This window comes from Spinacia oleracea, chromosome 4, assembly GCF_020520425.1.
Source record: "Spinacia oleracea cultivar Varoflay chromosome 4, BTI_SOV_V1, whole genome shotgun sequence".
Classification (NCBI taxonomy): Eukaryota; Viridiplantae; Streptophyta; class Magnoliopsida; order Caryophyllales; family Amaranthaceae; genus Spinacia; species Spinacia oleracea.
In genome coordinates this window covers 159,302,812-159,322,982 of record NC_079490.1, presented here as the reverse complement: position 1 = coordinate 159,322,982, position 20,171 = coordinate 159,302,812, and the positions used below count along the sequence as shown (strand labels likewise).

Genomic DNA, 20,171 nt, shown 5'->3' with positions numbered 1-20,171 from the left:
ATAGAACGTGATTCCAAAATCCTAATTCGTTTTAACGTAAAAATCAAAAATCAATTTTGATTTCATAAATCATTTAAAATATTCAAAATGTAATAATATAATTATATTTTAATTACATATTCATTTCTAAAATTCGTAAATTACATTTAAATATATTAAATATACGTTAAAATATATAAATAGAATATAATAAAATTACGGGGGATTACAATCTACCCCTCTTAAAAGAAGTTTCGTCCCGAAACTTGACACGAAAATTCACATGTTTTTCCAAACTTCTCAACTTATTCTAATTGTAGAAGTACTTTGTGCCACTCTTGTGCACTCTTTTGCCACTAAGAGTTACTTATTATATTCACGAACACATTTCCTTATGCGGAGAATCTATTTACTTGCATCAACATGTAAAGGTTGCTAAAAATTAAGCATAAAATGCATAAAAATACCATGAAAATAGGTAAAAAGCGCGAATTTCTATCGCATTCTACCCCCCTTAAAGAAAACGAGTTACGCCCTCGTAACTCACCTCAGAAAATAACTCTGGATACTTGATCTTCATGTCATCTTCGGCTTCCCACGTTGCCTCTTCGTACTCGTGGTTCGACCAAAGCACTTTCACTATGCTGACGTCCTTATTGCGTGTACTACGCACTTTTCTATCAAGGATTTTCACAGGCCTTTCTTCGTATGTGAGGCTACTATCAATCTGGATTATCTCAGGCTCTAAGATATGACGCTCATCAGGGATATAGCGCTTTAGTTGGGAAATGTGAAACACGTCGTGCATCTTTTCGAACTCCATTGGCAAGGCTAACTTGTATGCTACTTTCCCTATTCGTTGCAGAATCTCATATGGGCCTACATACTTGGCACTTAGCTTGCCCTTCTTCCCAAATCTCATCACACCCTTGGTTGGTGATACTTTCAAGAACACTTTATCACCTACTGCAAATTCATCATCTCTTCTTTTCAAATCAGCATAACTCTTTTGCCTATCCTGGGCAGCTTGAATTCTAGCCTGAATTATTTTCACATTCCTGACAGTCTCCTCAATGAATTCCGTTCCCAAGACTATATTTTCACTGAAATCATTCCAGCAGGTGGGACTTCTACATTTTCTCCCATATAGTGCCTCAAAAGGTGCCATCTTAATGCTTGCGTGGTAGCTATTGTTGTATGAAAATTCGATCCAGTCTAGATGGTCTTCCCAACTACCCTTAAAGTCAATTGCACAAGCCCTCAACATATCTTCCATAGTCTGATTAGTTCTCTCAGTCTGACCATCGGTTGCAGGGTGGAAAGCAGTGCTCATTTTCAAAGTTGTCCCAAGGTTCAACTGGACTTTTTGCCAAAATTTCGAGAGGAATCTTGAGTCACGGTCTAAGATAATATCGGTTGGGACCCCATGCAACCTCACTACATGCTTAATGTATGTCCTTGCAAGCTGTTTCTTTTTCCAAGTCTCTTTAATCGGAATAAACACGGCTGATTTTGTTAGACGATCCACAATCACCCAAATGGTATCGTTTCCGTTCTTTGATCTAGGCAAGGCAGTAACAAAATCCATAGAAATGGAATCCCACTTCCATCCAGGCACTTCTAAAGGTTGAACTTTCCCCATGGGTCTTTTGTGGTCTATTTTGACTTTCTGACAGGTTAGGCATCTAGACACAAACTCAGCAACTTCTCGTTTCATATTAGGCCACCAATAGATTTGTTTCAGGTCTTTGTACAACTTGTCACCCCCAGGGTGCACAGAATATGGAGTATTATGCCCCTCGTCCATAAGACGTCTCTTGAGTTCTTCACACTTCTGTGGTACACACCATCTTCCTTTGAACCTCAAACTACCATCCTCATGAATTTTGAAATCCACTTCCTTCCCTTGACCCATCTTTTCTTTGATCTTCCCTAAGTACTCATCCCCAGCTTGACTTTCTCTAATCTCCTCGAATATGGACAACCCCAATGACAATGCACTCAGTTTTGCTTTGGTTTCCCGAGGATTTACTATTTCCAGGCTAAGTTTCTGCATGTCTCGACACAACTCTTCAGGCACTACCAAGACATTCATACTATGGCTAGATTTCCTACTCAATGCATCGGCAACTACATTTGCTTTCCCTTCATGGTACTGAATGTTCAAATCATAGTCCTTGATCAACTCTAACCATCTTCTTTGTCTCATGTTGAGATCTTTCTGGGTGAAAATGTATTTTAGGCTTTTGTGGTCTGTGAAGATCTTACATGTTGCCCCATAGAGGTAATGTCTCCAAATTTTCAAAGCGAAAACAATCGCAGCTAGCTCTAGATCGTGGGTAGGGTAATTAGCCTCATATGGTTTTAATTGACGCGACGCATACGCAATCACCTTCCCATTTTGCTGTAATACACACCCCAACCCATTCTTCGACGCATCACTATATACCTCAAACCCTTCATTCCCATCAGGCAAGGTTAAAACAGGTGATGAGGTTAAACGTTCTTTGAGAATTTGGAAGGCTTCCTCACATTTTTCGCTCCACTCAAATTTTGATTCTTTCTTCATCAAGTTGGTCATGGGTCTTGCTATTTTTGAGAAATCTCTCACAAATCTCCTATAATACCCAGCTAGACCTAAGAAACTCCGAATATCAGACACATTCTTCGGGGTAGGCCACTCACTCACAGCTTGAATCTTGGCAGGATCCACAGAGACCCCTTCCTTTGACACATAATGCCCCAAAAATGCTACCTTTTCCAGACGGAACTCGCACTTAGAGAACTTTGCATACAACTGGTTCTTCCTAAGCGTCTCCAAGATAACCCTCAAATGTTCGTCATGTTCCTTTTCATTCCTCGAATAGATCAGAATATCATCAATGAATACCACCACAAACTTATCTAGGAACTCATGGAAAATCCTATTCATCAGATCCATAAAGATGGCGGGTGCATTGGTTAACCCAAAAGGCATTACTGTAAACTCATAATGACCATAACGAGTCCTAAATGCAGTCTTAGGAATGTCTTTTTCAGCTACCCTCAATTGGTGATATCCCGAACGCAAATCAATCTTTGAGAATACACTTGCCCCGTTCAACTGGTCAAACAGGTCATCTATCCTAGGCAAAGGATATTTGTTTTTGATTGTTACGTTGTTCAACTCCCTATAATCAATACATAGCCGCATACTCCCATCTTTCTTTTTGACAAACAATACTGGGGCTCCCCACGGTGATGCACTAGGCCTAATGTACCCCTTGTCGAACAAATCCCGCAATTGTGTCTTTAACTCACTCATTTCTGGGGGTGCCATCCTATAAGGTGCTTTGGATATAGGTGCAGTTCCGGGATTTAACTCTATGGTAAATTCAAGGGTTCTAGCCGGTGGCATGCCCGGAATCTCATCCGGAAACACATCTACAAATTCTCTTACGACTGGGACATCCTCTATCTTTACCCCAACTTTCTTACTCACATCTTGGACACTACAGAAAAATAGCTCACACCCTTTATTGACCAGTTTCCTCACTTGTAATGCGGAGATTACCCCAAAGTTCCTAGACTTCCCAAAACGTCTATATGATATTGATTTCCCAGTAGGGTTCTTTAGGCTTACTTTCTGAATCTCGCAATCTATCCTGGCCTTGTATAAGCTTAGCCAATCCATCCCCAGAATCACATCTAGGTCCCCCAAACTAAATTCTATCAAATTAGATGGAAAAGTGCAATCTTTTATCTTCAAAGGCAAGTTCTTAAATGATTTCGCACACCTTATTGTTGCACCATTAGGCATACTAACAGGTAAATCAATTGCCTCAAAATCTACTAACTTCAAATTTTTAACAATAGAGGTCGAAATAAAAGAATATGTTGCCCCTGAATCAAACAATGTTTTAACAGGTAAGGAGTTGATAGAGAAAGTACCCGAAACTACGTCTGCAGAACGTTCAGCTTCATTTCTACTCATTACGAACAGCTTTCCGGGAGTCTTGTTGTTATTGTTGCTTCCATTGGCAGGTTTGTTTTGGTTTCCCTGGTTGTTTGGTGCCCCAGTAGACTTCGAACTTTGGTTCCCCGAATGGTTAAACCCTGGTTTCCCTGGGTTACTACTCCCAACACTATTTTGCTCTCTCTTCTGCTTTGTGAAGCATTCGAACTCCCTATGTCCCTTCTTATGACAATAGTTGCAAATTACCAATTCCCCCTTACAATCCATCCCAGGGTGGTTGTTGTTGCACCTCTTGCAGTGGTACACTCTGACAGTTTGGTTTCTGTTGTTATAGTTATTCCCCTGGTTGTTTCTTCCCTGGAAATTACCATTACCATTACCATTACCATTACCATTCCCATTTCCATTTCTATTCCTTTTGAAGTTCCCCTGACTTCCCCCAGCATTAAACTCTTTCCTTTTATCCCCAACAACAATATTCTTTTTGTCTCTCCTGGTCTGAAGGCCATAGATATGAGCAGCTCTCCCATAAACAATGTCTAAGGACGTAAAGGTTTCCCCGCCTAATCCCAGTTGGATCTCATCGGTTAACCCTTGCTCAAACCTCTGAGCCTTTAGTTCCTTAGTAGCTACCACCTCAGGTGCAAACCTCGACAAAGCTATAAACTTACTGTAGTATTCAGCAATGGTCATATTCCCCATCCTAAGGTTGATAAATTCCTGGGCTTTCTGCTTCCTCATAAAAGGAGGATAAAACTTCCCCCTCAAAGCAACAATAAAAGAATCCCAATTGAATCCCTCAGCAGCGCTTAGTCTAGTCCCATTTTCCCTCCACCAAAGGTCGGCCTCATCTTTTAGGTAGAGGACGGCTTGGCCTACTTTCATATGCTCAGGACAGTTTACTGCCCCAAATAGTTTCTCAAATTCCCTGATCCAGTTTTCAAGGAAGGTGGGGTCTGCCTGCCCCTTAAAGTATGGTGGCTTAACTTTCGCAAGCCTTTCAAACATGTCCCCTGCAGAATCGGGGCGCTCATTTTTTTCCTGGGTTAGTTTTTCCGCCAAGAGGCGAATAGCAGCAGCTAGGTCACTATTATTGGCCATCCTAGAGCGCGGCCTGAAATTTATATGCTCTAATTCAGGTTCAAAACTTTACTTACATTATCCTCTAGCAATGCAATATCACATTAACATTCAAAATGCACACGAAATGAACAATCATGTAAAACATTCAACTGAGAGACAAGGAATAACTTCAATCATCACGAATAATAAGTTAGAATAAAAGAAGGAAACATTCCCCTTGCGTGCCTGTAAAACTCTGATCTTTTAGATAGTCAATAATCTAACTTTTATTCCTCAGAAGAATGTCAATAACAATCCTAAATATTAACACACACACCTGTTCTCAAAATAAAGTAAAAAGGTTCTACGATATAAACATAAACTATGGTTGGGCGGATTGTCCAACATTTTTCTCACACACAACTAAATATGTAAGCAAAGCTAAAGGGAAACATCATCAGACTTGTCCTTTGATTCGCTATAACCTTCTAGGGTGAATAGCTCATATTTAAGTTCATCATCGTCATCCATATCAAAATAATAAGCTTCTTTTCTTGGCCTAGAGGATCTTCGTAGACCTTGAAGTTGATGATTAGCTTCCTCTGGCTCAGGCTCAGGTTCAGGTTCATGTTCGGGCTCAAACTCAAACTCAGGTTCAACCTCTAATTCATGTTCGAACTCAAACTCAAATTCTTGTTCGAACTCAAACCCAAATTCATGCTCAAACTCAGGCTCCGAATCGCTTTCAGGTCTCAAAACAGCTTGATAAATATCGACCCTAGTTTGCCCTCTAGCACGATCAAATTCACGAAGGGCTTCATCAACACTATCCGGTTCTCCTGCTCTTAAAACTCGACGCAGAACGAGTTCATGGCTGGTGTAACTGTTAATGTCAGACTCGTAATCCATTTCATTTTCATCGTCGCTTAGAACAATAGGGTTAGAATTGCTTCCTATTCTATTTCCTTGTATGCCAGACATGATTAGTGATCTATAACAATTAAACATAGTTTCTATGTTAGTAATTAGTACTCTCGCTTACCGTATGATCCCACAATACACAACAAGTAAGAATATGTATTAATGTCAAAGCATAGGAAAGACACGACAGTTAGCAGGTAGAGAAATTACAATCATGTTGACATAATGCAGACACAATGCTTCTATTCTATATGCCCTTTCCTATACTACCCAACTCTCAAAATAATCATAGCATATCAAACATTGAAGCATAAAAGAATAAAACACGAATGATTTATAAGAATTTGATTGATTAAAAGAATAATTATTAAACGATAAATAATTATTATTATTTTTTTTTTTTTTTTTTACGGTACTGTAGCAGCAGCAGCAGTAAATTTTTTTTTTTTTTTTTTTTTTTTTTTTTTTTTTTGAAAATATTAATTTGAATTTCAAAAGAATCGAAATACATTAATTCACATGAACAAGAACGCATTTCAAAGCACGTTTCAAGAGTCAATATTAAAATAAATTCAAACATTTCTAGCTAATAACTTTAAATTTATTCACTAGTGTGAAATTACTTTTACGTAACTAATTAGTTAGTTAGGCGCCTAAATTATAAAAGGTAGACACGAAATGTCAGTAAAACCTTTAGCTCAAAAATACCACTTTGTAACACCCCAACAATTCCCATTTTCTAAAATAACCTCTTTTTAAATATAACTGTAGGGAATTATCAAAGTATTATCGCCCGTGTGAAAACGTTACGGCTTATTCAGAATTTTGCAGCGGAAAACATAAAACTAACTTTTAGGTTCATAAATAATCTATTACATATTAGGTCCAAACCAATTAACTGAATTAAGGAAATACGAATAGTACGACAAATTTCAAATCCAAGTTAACAAATTAAATCACTTAATTAAACGAATAGGACTACAAGCTCTCTAATCCCGATCCCAATGATGCATCATCTTCAAACCTGTAGATGGGCAACGCTTATTGATCCTTAGAGACTGCTCACCAAAGATGGGTCATCACAGGATCAATAAGGCATAGCCATGATCAACACACACAAACAAAGCACGTAATCAGCAAAGCTGAGTACTACATACTAAAACAACAACAATCCTAGCATGATACTATCAAACCCACAACCCTAACATGATACTAATAAATATAAGTAAGGACAGACAAAACATAATAATTTGACGATTATACTTGACTAGACTAAGCTAGACTTAATAACCATAATATTATTTTAGTTGAAATAGACAATGGACCGAGTTGACCATCCAGAAGTCTTCACTAAGGAAGACGAGGTACGGGCGCGACTCCGTAACCTCAGTGACCTGCGATATCGAGGAACGTTTAAATAAAAATAGGACACGGTGATCAATCCGGTCCCAGAAAAGGCCATGGGCTACCACCATGAACCCCAACTCCTGTTTGTCCGTCACTTCAGACGTGCACAGTCTAAAGCTATTGCTATTCAGTTTCACTTTACATGATTTACAAATTGAGATTCCGTTATGACTCAACCATTACATAAGACAGACAATTCACATTTGTTCACAACTGTTTTTATCTTGGAATTAAGTAAGTGATCATAAAAGCATCAATCAAGACTCATTCCAACTTAACCAACCTTTCCTTTAACCATGAGAAACCCTGTATATGGGCATAAAGTTTCAACTTACTAAACAAGGTCCTCCGCCCTCATAAAGTAGTGAAAAGATAGAAAGGGAACACAATCAATCGATCCAACCCAATCATATAGAATTATCTAGTGTTCCCAACCAACATGTTTGTATCAACCATCCATACTAACATGTTACAGTCCTCAAAGTGCAAAATAAGTTCAATAAGTTTGTCCGACAGTATTAAACATGCACATTCAATATAACCCAGTTCGTCCATAATATCAACATCACCAAGTTCAACAATAATATCAACATAACCAAGTTCAACAACAAGATTCAACATGGTTTCAACAATTAGCACACATTCCAAGCACACAAGTATGTACGTACCTTGTGTAAACAAACTGATAGGCCACTTTAGCACTCTCAAAAGTCGCCTAAAGAGAATTCTCCGCCTAAAACAACCAACCAATAATCCCAATAAATCTCTAATCATTGACAACCATAAGAAAGCATTCTAAATGCATCCTAAACATATTTAGAACTATTCCCACTATCAAAACTTAAACATTTGATTTCCTAGAATCATGATTATTGAATTAGTGATTGAAATTCGTTGAAACTTTTGCAAACATCGTACTTTAAATTTTCAGCAACATAACTAATTTCACACTACTCCCTAAGCTTTGGAATCCTAAAAACAATAACTTTAATAATTTATAATCATCCTACCATGATCTCGAAACTATTAAAACCATTAAAATTCATACTTTAATAATTAAAACCATTATTTCAATCAAATTGCATAATCTGAAAATTAAATATATTATTTGAGCATACTACATAAATCTGAAAATCCAATTAACTCATAAAAATCATAAATTTATTAAATCAACTCATGAATTAAATAAACAAAAATAAAATCAAAATATTTAGTTTACTTAGGGTTCAAGAAATAACCAAGAATTTGAGAGGGGAGAGGAGGCTGGCCGGCGGACGGACGGTGGTTCGCGGCAAGGCTGAGCAAGGAGTTGCGTGCGGTGGCGGCACGCGGTGGTGGTGGCTGCGTGGGTGAACAGAGGTCAGCCACGAAAGGGAAGGGAACATGTACGAAAATAAAAGAAACAGGAGGGAGGAAGAGTGACTACCGGGACGGTGGTCAGGGACGTGCTGGCGGCGGCGGAGTATCGACGGCGGCGAGCTCACGGTGGCTGGTTCGCACAAACACACGGGTAAAGGGATTTGCAAGAACCGAAAAAAAAAACAAAACAATATGGAGGAACGAAAATCAAGAACGAACGAAAGAAGAGGAACGAAGTATTACCGGCGTTATCGGCGGTGGCTGTGGCGGCTGGGACGGCGCCGCGAAGAGCAAGGTGGAGAGGAGGGCACAGCTGATGTCGTGCGTGAGATTGGAAGGAGGGTGGAGGATTTTTTTTTTTTTTTCTCTTTCTTTGGTTTCACGTGAGAAATAGAGAAGAGAAGGGGATGGTTTGTTGGGTTTATTGGCTTGGGCTTTGCCCAATTGGGCTAGGATTAGAATTTAGAATTTAGGGATTTGCTTTCTAATTCCAATAGAACGTGATTCCAAAATCCTAATTCGTTTTAACGTAAAAATCAAAAATCAATTTTGATTTCATAAATCATTTAAAATATTCAAAATGTAATAATATAATTATATTTTAATTACATATTCATTTCTAAAATTCGTAAATTACATTTAAATATATTAAATATACGTTAAAATATATAAATAGAATATAATAAAATTACGGGGGATTACATCTGCTCGTAGCACTGAGTGCGTACGCAACATCCGGGCGTGTACATATCATAGCATACATTATTGAACCAATCAATGATGCATATGGAATCCCATTCATTCGTCTACGCTCATCAAGTGTTTTTGGGCACTGAGTCTTGCTTAGATTTATTCCATGAGACATGGGTAGGTAGCCTCGCTTGGAGTCTGCCACCTTGAACCTATCAAGCACCTTATTTATATAAGTGCTTTGACTAAGTCCAATCATCTTTTTAGATCTATCTCTGTAAATCTTGATGCCCAATATGTACTGTGCTTCTCCTAGATCCTTCATCGAAAAACATTTCCCAAGCCAAATCTTGACAGAGTTCAACATAGGAATGTCATTTCCGATAAGTAATATGTCGTCGACATATAATACTAGGAAAGAAATTTTGCTCCCACTGACCTTCTTGTATACACAAGATTCGTCTGCGTTCTTGATGAAACCAAAGTCACTGACTGCTACATCAAAACGTATATTCCAGCTCCTTGATGCCTGCTTCAATCCGTAGATTGATTTCTTTAGCCTGCATACCTTTTTAGCATTCTTTGGATCCTCAAAACCTTCAGGCTGTGTCATAAACACAGTTTCTGTTAAAACGCTGTTTAAGAAAGCGGTTTTGACATCCATCTGCCATATTTCGTAATCGTAATATGCAGCGATTGCTAACATTATCCGAATAGACTTTAGCATTGCAACTGGTGAAAAGGTTTCATCGTAATCCACACCGTGGACTTGCCTGTAACCTTTTGCAACCAATCTAGCTTTGAAAACTTCAAGTTTCCCATCCTTGTCCTTTTTCAGTTTGAAAACCCATTTGCTTCCAATGGCTTGGTAGCCATCTGGCAAATCGACCAAATCCCATACTTGGTTTTCTGACATGGAGTCTAATTCAGATTGCATGGCTTCTTCCATTGCTTGGAGCTAGGGCTCGTCATAGCTTGTTTGTAAGTCGCAGGTTCATCACTTTCAAGTAATAGAACATCATAGCTCTCGTTCGTCAAAATACCTAAGTACCTTTCCGGTTGAGATCTATATCTCTGCGATCTACGCGGGGTTACATTTCTAGATTGACCATGATTCTCACCAGATACTTCTAAAGATCTCTGAGTTTCATCCTGAATGTCATCTTGAGCATTCTCTAGAGTTTGTTGTTCGACTCGAATTTCTTCGAGGTCTACTTGTCTCCCACTTGTCATTTTGGAAATGTGATTCTTCTCCAAAAAGACACCATCTCGAGCAACAAACACCTTGTTCTCAGATGTATTGTAGAAGTAATACCCCTCTGTTTCCTTTGGATAGCCCACAAGGATACATTTGTCAGATTTCGGATGAAGTTTGTCTGAAATTAATCGTTTGACGTATACTTCACATCCCCAAATCTTAAGAAAATACACTTTTGGAGGCTTTCCAAACCATAACTTATATGGAGTCTTTTCGACAGTTTTAGACGGAGCTCTATTTATAGTGAGTGCAGCTGTATTTAGTGCATGTCCCCAAAATTCTAATGGAAGTTCGGCCTGACCCATCATTGACCTAACCATGTCTAGCAAGGTTCTGTTCCTCCGTTCTGACACACCGTTCCATTGTGGTGTTCCAGGAAGAGTTAATTCTGATAGAATTCCACATTCTTTCAGATGGTCATCAAATTAATAGCTCAGATATTCACTGCTAGGTTATGATACATATGACATTACATAGATCATGCGGAAACAACCATTAACCCAGGACAACATATTATTTACACATAATCATATAGCATAATTTAGATGCATACTCTTTGTTGCGTGCCCTCCCTAGCTGCGCCCGAACCGAACAAGAACAAGTCTTTAGGACTCCAAGTGTCGTCCCTCCGTAGATAGTCCACAGCACGTCCGGATCCGCCTTAAGATTGACCAACTAGAATCGCCCTTAAGGTACTAGAAAATTTCGGCACTTTTATGAGCAAGATGTGTGTTTTAATTTTCTCTCAAAAACTCACTTTTTGAATACTTTGAAACTTCTTATAAATTGTGAGCCCTAGCCTCATATTTATAGGGGTATGGAAAGGGAATCGAAATCCTATTCAGATACAAATTAATTAAACCTAGAATCCTACAAGAACTCTAATTTAATTAATTTATCAAATAGAATTAGGAATTTAATCATTAACCGAACTCTGCATGTTTTAGGAAACGTGCACGAACACAAACACTTGCACACACACGCACGGCAGCCACGATGGGCCCCCATGCGTGCGCGCGAGCAGCAGCCCACGCAGCGCCCGCGCGCGCTGCGCGCTGCGCGTGTTGTGCGCGCTGTGCGCGCTGCGCAGCCTGCTGGGCCTGGCCTTGCGCTGGGCCTGGCGTGGCTGTTTGTGCGGCGCGCTTGGCTTGCTGGGCGATGGCCTGGCTTCGTGCTGGGCCTCGTCCGGCAGGCCTCGTCCGATGCTTATTCGTACGATGCGCTTCCGATTAAATTTTCCGATTCCGGAATTCATTTCCGATACGAACAATATTTAATATTTCCGATTCCGGAATTAATTTCCGTTTCGAACAAATAAACAATGCAAACATATTAATTGAAAACATAATCAATCTAGAATAATAAGAGAAGGAATGAATTAATACCAAAATTGTGAACGACGAATTGAATGAAAGGTTCGAACTTTGAATTGAAGAAATTAAAGTGTTTAACAAAGTTTGAGAGAATAAAAGTGTTATAACGGATGCAAAGAAATAATAAAGAACGTAATAAAGAACGCAGAGAATTTAACGTGGTTCACTAACAATGTGTTAGCTACGTCCACAGGCAGAAGGGAGGAAAGTTTTATTGATCTTGAGGAGTACAGATTACAGAATACAAATAGGTTATGACCTAGAGAGTTTATATAGTACTCTCTAGACAGATGCGGAAAAGCCCAGAAAATAGGCCAAAAACAGATAACCCTAGTCCAGAATAACAGATATCGTGCTGGGGAGTTGCAGTAAGGGGCTTGACCGATTCAAGGCATTATTCTAACAAAAAGCTAAGTGAAAATAAATTAAGTGTTGAAAATTAGATGTCTTACAATGAACTAAGGGCTTAATATTTATAGTCTTGCCCAAAAAACAAAACAAAAACCAGAATTAAACTAAGTAAAACGCGCCCAAGGTTGTCGTCGCCCGATCGGGCATCCAGCTCGCAACCCGCCCGACGGGCAGGCATCCGCTCTTAGGGCGGATTTAAATCCTTCCTTGTTTGCAGCATGACAGGCGCCCAATGGGCGCCAGGCGATGGGCGCCTGATCCGGCGCGTGCTGAAAGGGGAATTCTCCTTTTAGCTCGCCCGATTGGTCTCCCTTCGCCCACCGGTCGTAGGGAGACCGGCTCGACGCGTCATTCTTCATCAATATCACCAAGTCTAACTCTTGGAGCTCAAACATGAACATCCTAGGCTCTCAAGAGGTGACAATGATCGTCCTGAACCTACTCGGGATCGTATAGTGGCCCGTAATATCACGAAACGAGCTAAAAAGGCCAATTTCTCTTCAAACAACCTGAAACTCAAGGCACACTCCACAACACATATTAGTACTAAAAATGGCTCCTAAGAGCTCATTTAACGCAAAAAAGTACTAAGGGACGAGGGTAAAAACACTATAAATAATGTATATATCAAACTCTCCCAATTAAGCTAGATTTTTGCTTGTCCCTAAGCAAATAAATCATCAATGAATACATAAATCAACTTCACCCCACAGACATCTCAAAACAATGGATACAATTCAAGGTAAAATCCAACAAGTATGCTTCAATGCCAACCAATCAAATCCATTCGACCATAAATCCTCCCTAACAATCGTCACGCAGAGCGAACCACGAGTGCACATGGAATTCAAGACTAGTGCTTACACACTCTTCACTCATTTATGTGGCGGGTAAAATATATACCCGTTCTCTCTCCTCCCATGCAACAATGTATGCGAACAATGCCCTTCCAAACTCACAACACTCGTGTGTTTAAAAGGATATGCACTCAACCTAAAAGTCGATTCAGATTGATTTTGGATATTTGGTTCGCATCAGTTACGGGTTGATTCAAATTTTACAGTTATTTTCGGTTCGAATTACTTCGATTTCGGATGAAGATCGGTTCGAGTTAATTCGATTCGGGCCGATTTGGAAATCGGGTCTAATAGATCAAATCATTCGGATCGGGTCAGTTTGGCCAGGTCTACGATCCTGATTCTTCTCTGAATACTTAAATAAAATAAAATCAATCACTACAAAAAAAAGAACTAAATGTCTAAATCACTACATGGACCATTCCAACTCACTCCATTATTGATACGGAGTATCATATTTTTTTACTTGTAGATTAAATAAAATATATAATAGATAGTATACCATAAATAAAATACATATTTATCGTTTAGATTGTAATATATATTGTTCAGATAGTACCATATATTGTACAGATTCTACCAGATACAACGTACCATAAATAACACACATGTATTGTTATGATTGTACCATATAGTACATATTGTACCATATATTGTACATATTCTACCAGTAGAATTATATCATTAATACAATACAAATTGTCTATTATATCAAATTTGATGTTTCATAACACAAATCACAAGTAACTGTGAACTTTACCAATAATACTCCGTATGGAGTAATTGTGAAAATTTATGGCTTCAACACTGAAGAAAGCCCATTCACAAGAAGAATCATACTATACAAAATTCAAACTCAAAATTCAGCTCCCAATGTGATAGCCTCTGACAAATGCATCTGTTAAAGACTAAAGAATTTGTGATGGGAAAATGCTCCTACCTAATTAAGGAGAGTTTCTGAATCTATAATTATTATAGATTGCAAAACCTATAATGGCAATTAAATAATGGTATATATTCATATGGTACAATTGTGGGGCTACTAAACTGAGAAAATAAAAGCAAAATGGTATATTACTTGGCGCCAACTGAAATCCTAGAGAGAGAGTGAAATTTTTACCAATTGCGCCAAAGTTCCGTGAAATTTTGTTGGCGGCAAAACCAAAGGTTCCCACTTCCTCTTTCATTTGTTAGTTCTTCATTTTAGCAGTTCTTCTTGTTCCTTCCTCCAAAAATTTGTTTCTCTTAATATCCGCGATCCAAAAAAATTATTACAAATTAATCTTCTCTACTCCAAATTAAAACAATTACAAATGAATTTGATCCAAATAAAAACCATTTATTAATTCTACGAAATTATTTTGTCCAAAATCTTGAAATAGTTCTTCATTTGCAAATGGGCACTGAAATAGTTCTTCATTCGCAAATGGGCACTTAAAGGGCATCCATATCCGGTTCAGTTTCCGTTATTCCTATTAATTTAAATCCAGAGCTGGGTTGGGTTTGGACACTTAAAGGGCATCCGACCCGGTTCAGTTTACAAGCTATGGAGGGAAGCAGGACAGTGGAGGGAAGAAGGAGAAGATTACAACTAGACGAGGTAAATTTGCAATAATTTGAAAGATTTTCATCTTCCTAGAATTGTAAGTTTACAAGCATGAATGAATCATTTAATTTAATAATTAGGGTTATGGTTAATAAATTTATTGATATGATTTGCTTTGGAACATAATCAGATTAGGAACACAATGAAATTAGGAACTGAAATGAAATAGTTTTAAAGCATAATGATGTATTGATATTCTATACGATTGAATTATGATGAATGAACGATTTTATTAATGAGTGATTATACGATTAATGATTTATTATTACTGATTAAACGATGTTTGATACATTATACATTATTATTATTGAGTTAGGATGTTATTGTTACTGTACCAAACTATATACATTTATGGAATATATATAGTTTAGTACTTCTGTTGTTTATTTTGTTTAGTCAGTAAGTAAGTTGTGTTGGTAATGAAGGTTGTTGATAATCAACTGGATGAAGATTCTTTAGATGAGCATTGGGATTTACTTGGTGATGAGGATGATGAGGTTGAGGGTGATGAGGGTGATGAGGGTGAGGGTGATGAGAGTGATGAGGGTGATGAGGGTGATGAGGGTCATGAGGTTGATGAGGATGTTGATGAAGATGTTGATGATGGGGTTGAAGATGGTAATGATTACGAAGTAATTGATGATTATGATGAGGAACTGGATGCAGGTGATGAATTGGATGAAGAAGTATTTGTGGCAAATGATGATGACCTTAATGAGGATACGGAGTTGGATGAGGTTGTTGGAGATTTAGGTAATGGGGAAGGTGGAGAAGGAAGAAGTTCTGCAGTTTATAGTACCCCTATTAAGAAGACAAAAGGTACAAATGGTCCGGTCATGGCGACCCCTGTTGTTGGTATGAGTTTTAGTAGTTGGGAAGCTATGAATAACTATTATCGTTTGTATGGGGAGCAACAAGGATTTGGTGTAGTTTGTGTTGGTGGAAGTATATCTAGCAAAGAAAGGAAAGAAAGTGGCAAAGAAAGTGGGAAATCAAAATCCCTTAAGAGCTATGTATGGAGGTGTGAATGTTATGGGAGAACCACTTACCGGCGCATGATTAATGGGAAAAAAGTGACTTGTTTTGAAGAACCAATGGTTAAGAAGAAGTCGAAGAAGTGTAATTGCCCTGTGATGTTGTATGGTTCTCGTACCAGTGAGAATAACTGGGTTGTGAAGACTGTTGTAAACGAACACATGAACTATAACCCTACGCCAATCAAGTCTAATCATATTTCGATGTATAGGGTGAAAAAGATTACAGATGTCTTATTGAAAAATATGGAAAATGATCATGATTCAGGGACGCCCATTGCACAGATTTTCAACAACTTAGCAGGAAGAAGGAATGGGGTTGAGAATATAGGATTTTCGAAGAAAGATATTCATAATGTTTTGAATAAGAGGATGAGACTGAGGCTTAGGGATGGTGATGCTGCAGCAATGATCAACTACTTAGATAAAATGACCAAGGATAACCAAAACTTTTTCCATCTGCACCGGTTAGATAAAGGAGGAAAGTTGCAGGACGTAATGTGGGTGGATGCTCGTAGCAGAGCGGCGTATCAGTATTTTGGTGATGTTGTATGTTTTGACTCGACCTACTTGACAAACAAGTATGAGTTGCCGTTCTCGAACTTTGTGGGGGTAAATCATCATGGACAAACTATATTGTTAGGATGTGCGTTATTGTCCCATGAAAATGCAGAGACCTTTGTGTGGTTGTTTAGGGCTTGGTTGTCATGTATGGGAGGAAAAGCTCCAGCCGCAATAATGACTGACCAAGATGCAGCAATGAGGAAGGCAATTCGAATAGTGATTCCAATGCCACATACCCGACATCGGTGGTGCATGTGGCACATTATGCAAAAGTTCAGCCGGAAACTTGGTTCTCTTACAGATTATCCCCAAATTAAAGTGGCGTTACAGAATGTAATCTACATCAGTTTATCACCAGAAGAGTTCGAGGAAGGTTGGGCTGAAGCAATTAAAAAATATAAGCTGGAGGTATGTGTTGATGACACAAACAAGGACACAAACAAGGACACAAAGCAAAGCTCTAAGTGGCTTCAAGGTATGTGTTGATATTATCAGTTTCAGTGATTCTCTGCTAATCCGTTTGGTATAATTACTTTATATATTTGGTACTTATTTAATCAATGAATCATACCATAGGTAGTAACAGTAGTTTAATTGAATAAGTAGTTTAATTTCCTGGAGGACACAAAATTGTTCATAGTGTATGTTAAATTGAATATATTTCATAATTTGTAAATGGCAGTTCTGTACAAGCAGAGAGATATGTGGATACCGGCGTATGTCAAACATATATTTTGGGCAGGGATGCAGACGACTCAGCGGGTTGAAAGCATAAATAGTTTTTTCGACAGGTACCTGAAGAACAACACGAGATTGTATCAGTTTGCTCCTAGATATTGCAAGGCCATGGAGAGTAGGGCGAATGATGAAAGAGCTGCGGATGTGAATTGTAGCCGTTTTACAAGGCCCTTGGTTGGGGAGTTTGCGTATGAGAGAAAATGTCAGAAAGTATATACGGATGCGAAGTTTGTTGAAGTTCAGGTCCAGTGCACGCGGGTATGTTATGTGACCCCTGTTAGTAAAAAAGACATTTCTGATGTAGAGGTAGAGCATACCGTCTCCGATAGAGTGTGGATATGGTCGAAGTTTTTAAAAAAGGAAATATCTTTGGGTGGCCCTAAGCGTACTTATGTGGTATTGTTCAACAAAGAAACCTTATTTGGGAAGTGTGACTGTAAATACTTTGAGTGCCACGGCATTATTTGTAGGCATATAATAAAAGTGTTAGACATGGAGAATGTGGTAACAGTTCCTGCATCATACATTATGGATCGATGGAGGAAAGATATTCAACGTAAGCACACCCTTGTGAAGGTAGCTTATCATGATCCTGAGAAAACAGAGGAAATTAATCGGTATGACAAAATTATGAATGCAGTAGAACCTGCTGCTTTACTTGGGTCCCAGAATGAGCAAAAACTTGACATAATGCTTGAGATGGTTCGGGCTGCTATGTTACGGATGGATGTAAGTGACGTAGTGACAGCAGAAGTGGCCGATAATGAAGGCGGTGCAGCATCCGTCCTTAACAGAAGGGGCAGTGACGGACCACCAACGCCTGGGTCGGTTAATAAACCGCCTAATAGTTCTAGAGAAGAAAGCCCTTGTCATTCACCACCCATTATTGCCAAAGATCCTGTTCCGCGAGGTGGGGTAAAGGCTCATAGGCCTCGTGAGAAACGTTTTATCCCTCCTGGTGAGAATACAAAGCCAGATAAAAAGCAAGTACGGAAAAACAAGAAAGGCGTGGCTGAAGATGCTCCTCCTGAACAACCTGCTACTAATCTTCCTGTACCTTTTAAACAACCTATGGATCCGGTAGCTATGAATCCTGATTACACCGGGCACCAAGGAATAAAGTACGGTAACGCACAGAACAACTTCCATCCCGGCTGGCCAAATCAATTTGTAAGTTCCTGACTGCGCAACATATTGTTCTATGATTATTTGTTGTTTGTTGTTTGTAAGTGATATTGTGTTGTCCCCTCCCCAACAGCAGGTAATGGCTGGGTATAATACGGTGAATGTAGTGGATCCGCAACATCAAGTTGGAGGAAGCAATGTCCGTGCTTGTGTAGGTCAGATGAGTGGGACTCTTATATATCCGCAACACAACTACAACAATGGAGCACCCATGCAAAACTATCAGGTGATTTTATTGATCATGTATTATGCAGTATTATGAACTACTTCACGTTTTTTGGTCAATGACTTAATGCTCTGATTCAGGCATCTGCTACTAGAGTAGGAGGTGGTGTTGCTACAAATTTGTTTCCACAGTCTCAAGTTCGCATGTCCGTCGGTGGGATTCGTATGTCCAAAGATGGGGATGGTTTGATAGGGTCTCAAGATCCATGTGTTATGCCCCTGTCACAAAACATGAGTGGAGTTCAAATGTCCCAAATATCTTCAAATGTAGGTGGTGTTCATATGTCACAAAACCTAAGCGGACAGGGAATTTTTCATATGTCACAAAACCAAAGTGGAACTCAAATGTCCCAAAACGCAGGCAACATTAGGTACTTCACCGGCAACGTAGGTGGAACCTTTGAAGGATCCGGAAATCAGTTTATACAGGGAGGCAATGGTAACCACAATTTTCAAGGTACTCCAGGTTTTCAAGGTGACGGTAGTGACATAAACTATCAACGCACAGATAAATATCAATGCTTTGCTGGAAATAATAGCAACCAGGTTCAACGCAACAGAAATCATACATTTCATGGAAGTCGTACTCCTATATTCACACAAGACCTATTGAGTTGTCATGACTTGACGAAGAACTAATACAAATAAGACTCAAATTCAGAAGTCCTCTCAGAAGTCCTGTTATACCTTAATAAACGTTGTAGTTGAGTTGTCTAATATTTGTGATTATGTACCATTCTGTATGAATATGTAAGTTTAATTGTTGTTTGGTTTACGTGTGTAACTGTACCATTCTGTATGAATATTGTACGTTTAGATAAATGTATGTGAGACTAGCTACCTGATTTTTTTACTCAACACGTTTTCGACTGATTGATTAAAGTAAAATTAGCAAGTACAATGCAAGTGGATGAGGGTAAAATAGTCAATGTACAAGGGAAAAGATGAGGGTAAAATAGTCAATGTACAACGAAATTTTTTCCAAAAAAGGAAATTTGTATATATCGTGTTAACCATGTATTAATACGTTGATGTTGTTTATATAAAACAACTAGATTTTAACTCGTGCGATGCACGGATTATATTAAATTGTTATGTTTAAATAAAAATCCTATGTATATACAACTTTTATATATTAGATTAGATTAGTTTTTGATTTTGCATTGAATTTTAATTTAGATATTTTTGTTATTATTATGAAAGTGTCTGTTTTTGGATGAAATTGTATATACGTAATATTAATAAATAATTAATAAAAAATATCTACGTGAATGTTAATCATTTCTTTACGTGGCACTCGACTTTTTTAATTCAAAATATTTTGAAATCTTATACTTCATTGGCCGAAACCATCAGATTTTTCTATGTGGGGCTCTAATATTGGATTAATGTTTGATTTTAAATTGAATTTTATTTATTTTATTTTAGATTATTGTTTGATTTTGGATGAATTTTATTTTAGATTTATTTTTTAATTATTAGAGTGTTTGATTTTAGACGGAGTTGTATATATTAGTAATTAATCAATTAATTAATTAAAATATCTA

The 20,171-nt window shown here is 38.3% G+C and overlaps 2 protein-coding genes across 2 annotated transcripts; both read left to right on the top strand.

Annotated features, from left to right (window-relative positions):
- Positions 1–15,297: 15,297 nt before the first annotated feature.
- LOC130472084 (protein FAR1-RELATED SEQUENCE 6-like) lies at positions 15,298–18,396 on the top strand. Its single transcript, XM_056842511.1, has 2 exons — positions 15,298–16,951; positions 17,159–18,396. Exons 1-2 carry the CDS (start codon positions 15,298–15,300, stop codon positions 18,394–18,396), a joined length of 2,892 nt encoding a protein of 963 aa, XP_056698489.1.
- LOC110787412 (uncharacterized) lies at positions 18,170–19,555 on the top strand. The gene is made up of 2 exons (XM_056827277.1): positions 18,170–18,625; positions 18,706–19,555. The coding sequence occupies exons 1-2, from the start codon at positions 18,416–18,418 to the stop codon at positions 19,261–19,263; spliced, it is 768 nt and encodes a 255-aa protein (XP_056683255.1). The 5' UTR covers positions 18,170–18,415; the 3' UTR covers positions 19,264–19,555.
- Positions 19,556–20,171: the final 616 nt, after the last annotated feature.

Bases quoted from the DNA above. Each gene is read 5' to 3' on its own strand.
- LOC130472084 (XM_056842511.1), top strand. From the start codon at position 15,298: ATGAAGGTTGTTGATAATCAACTGGATGAAGATTCTTTAGATGAGCAT. The intron at 16,952-17,158 runs GTATGTGTTGAT...TGTAAATGGCAG, and splicing joins AAGCTCTAAGTGGCTTCAAG to TTCTGTACAAGCAGAGAGAT.
- LOC110787412 (XM_056827277.1), top strand. From the start codon at position 18,416: ATGATTATTTGTTGTTTGTTGTTTGTAAGTGATATTGTGTTGTCCCCT. The intron at 18,626-18,705 runs GTGATTTTATTG...GCTCTGATTCAG, and splicing joins CACCCATGCAAAACTATCAG to GCATCTGCTACTAGAGTAGG.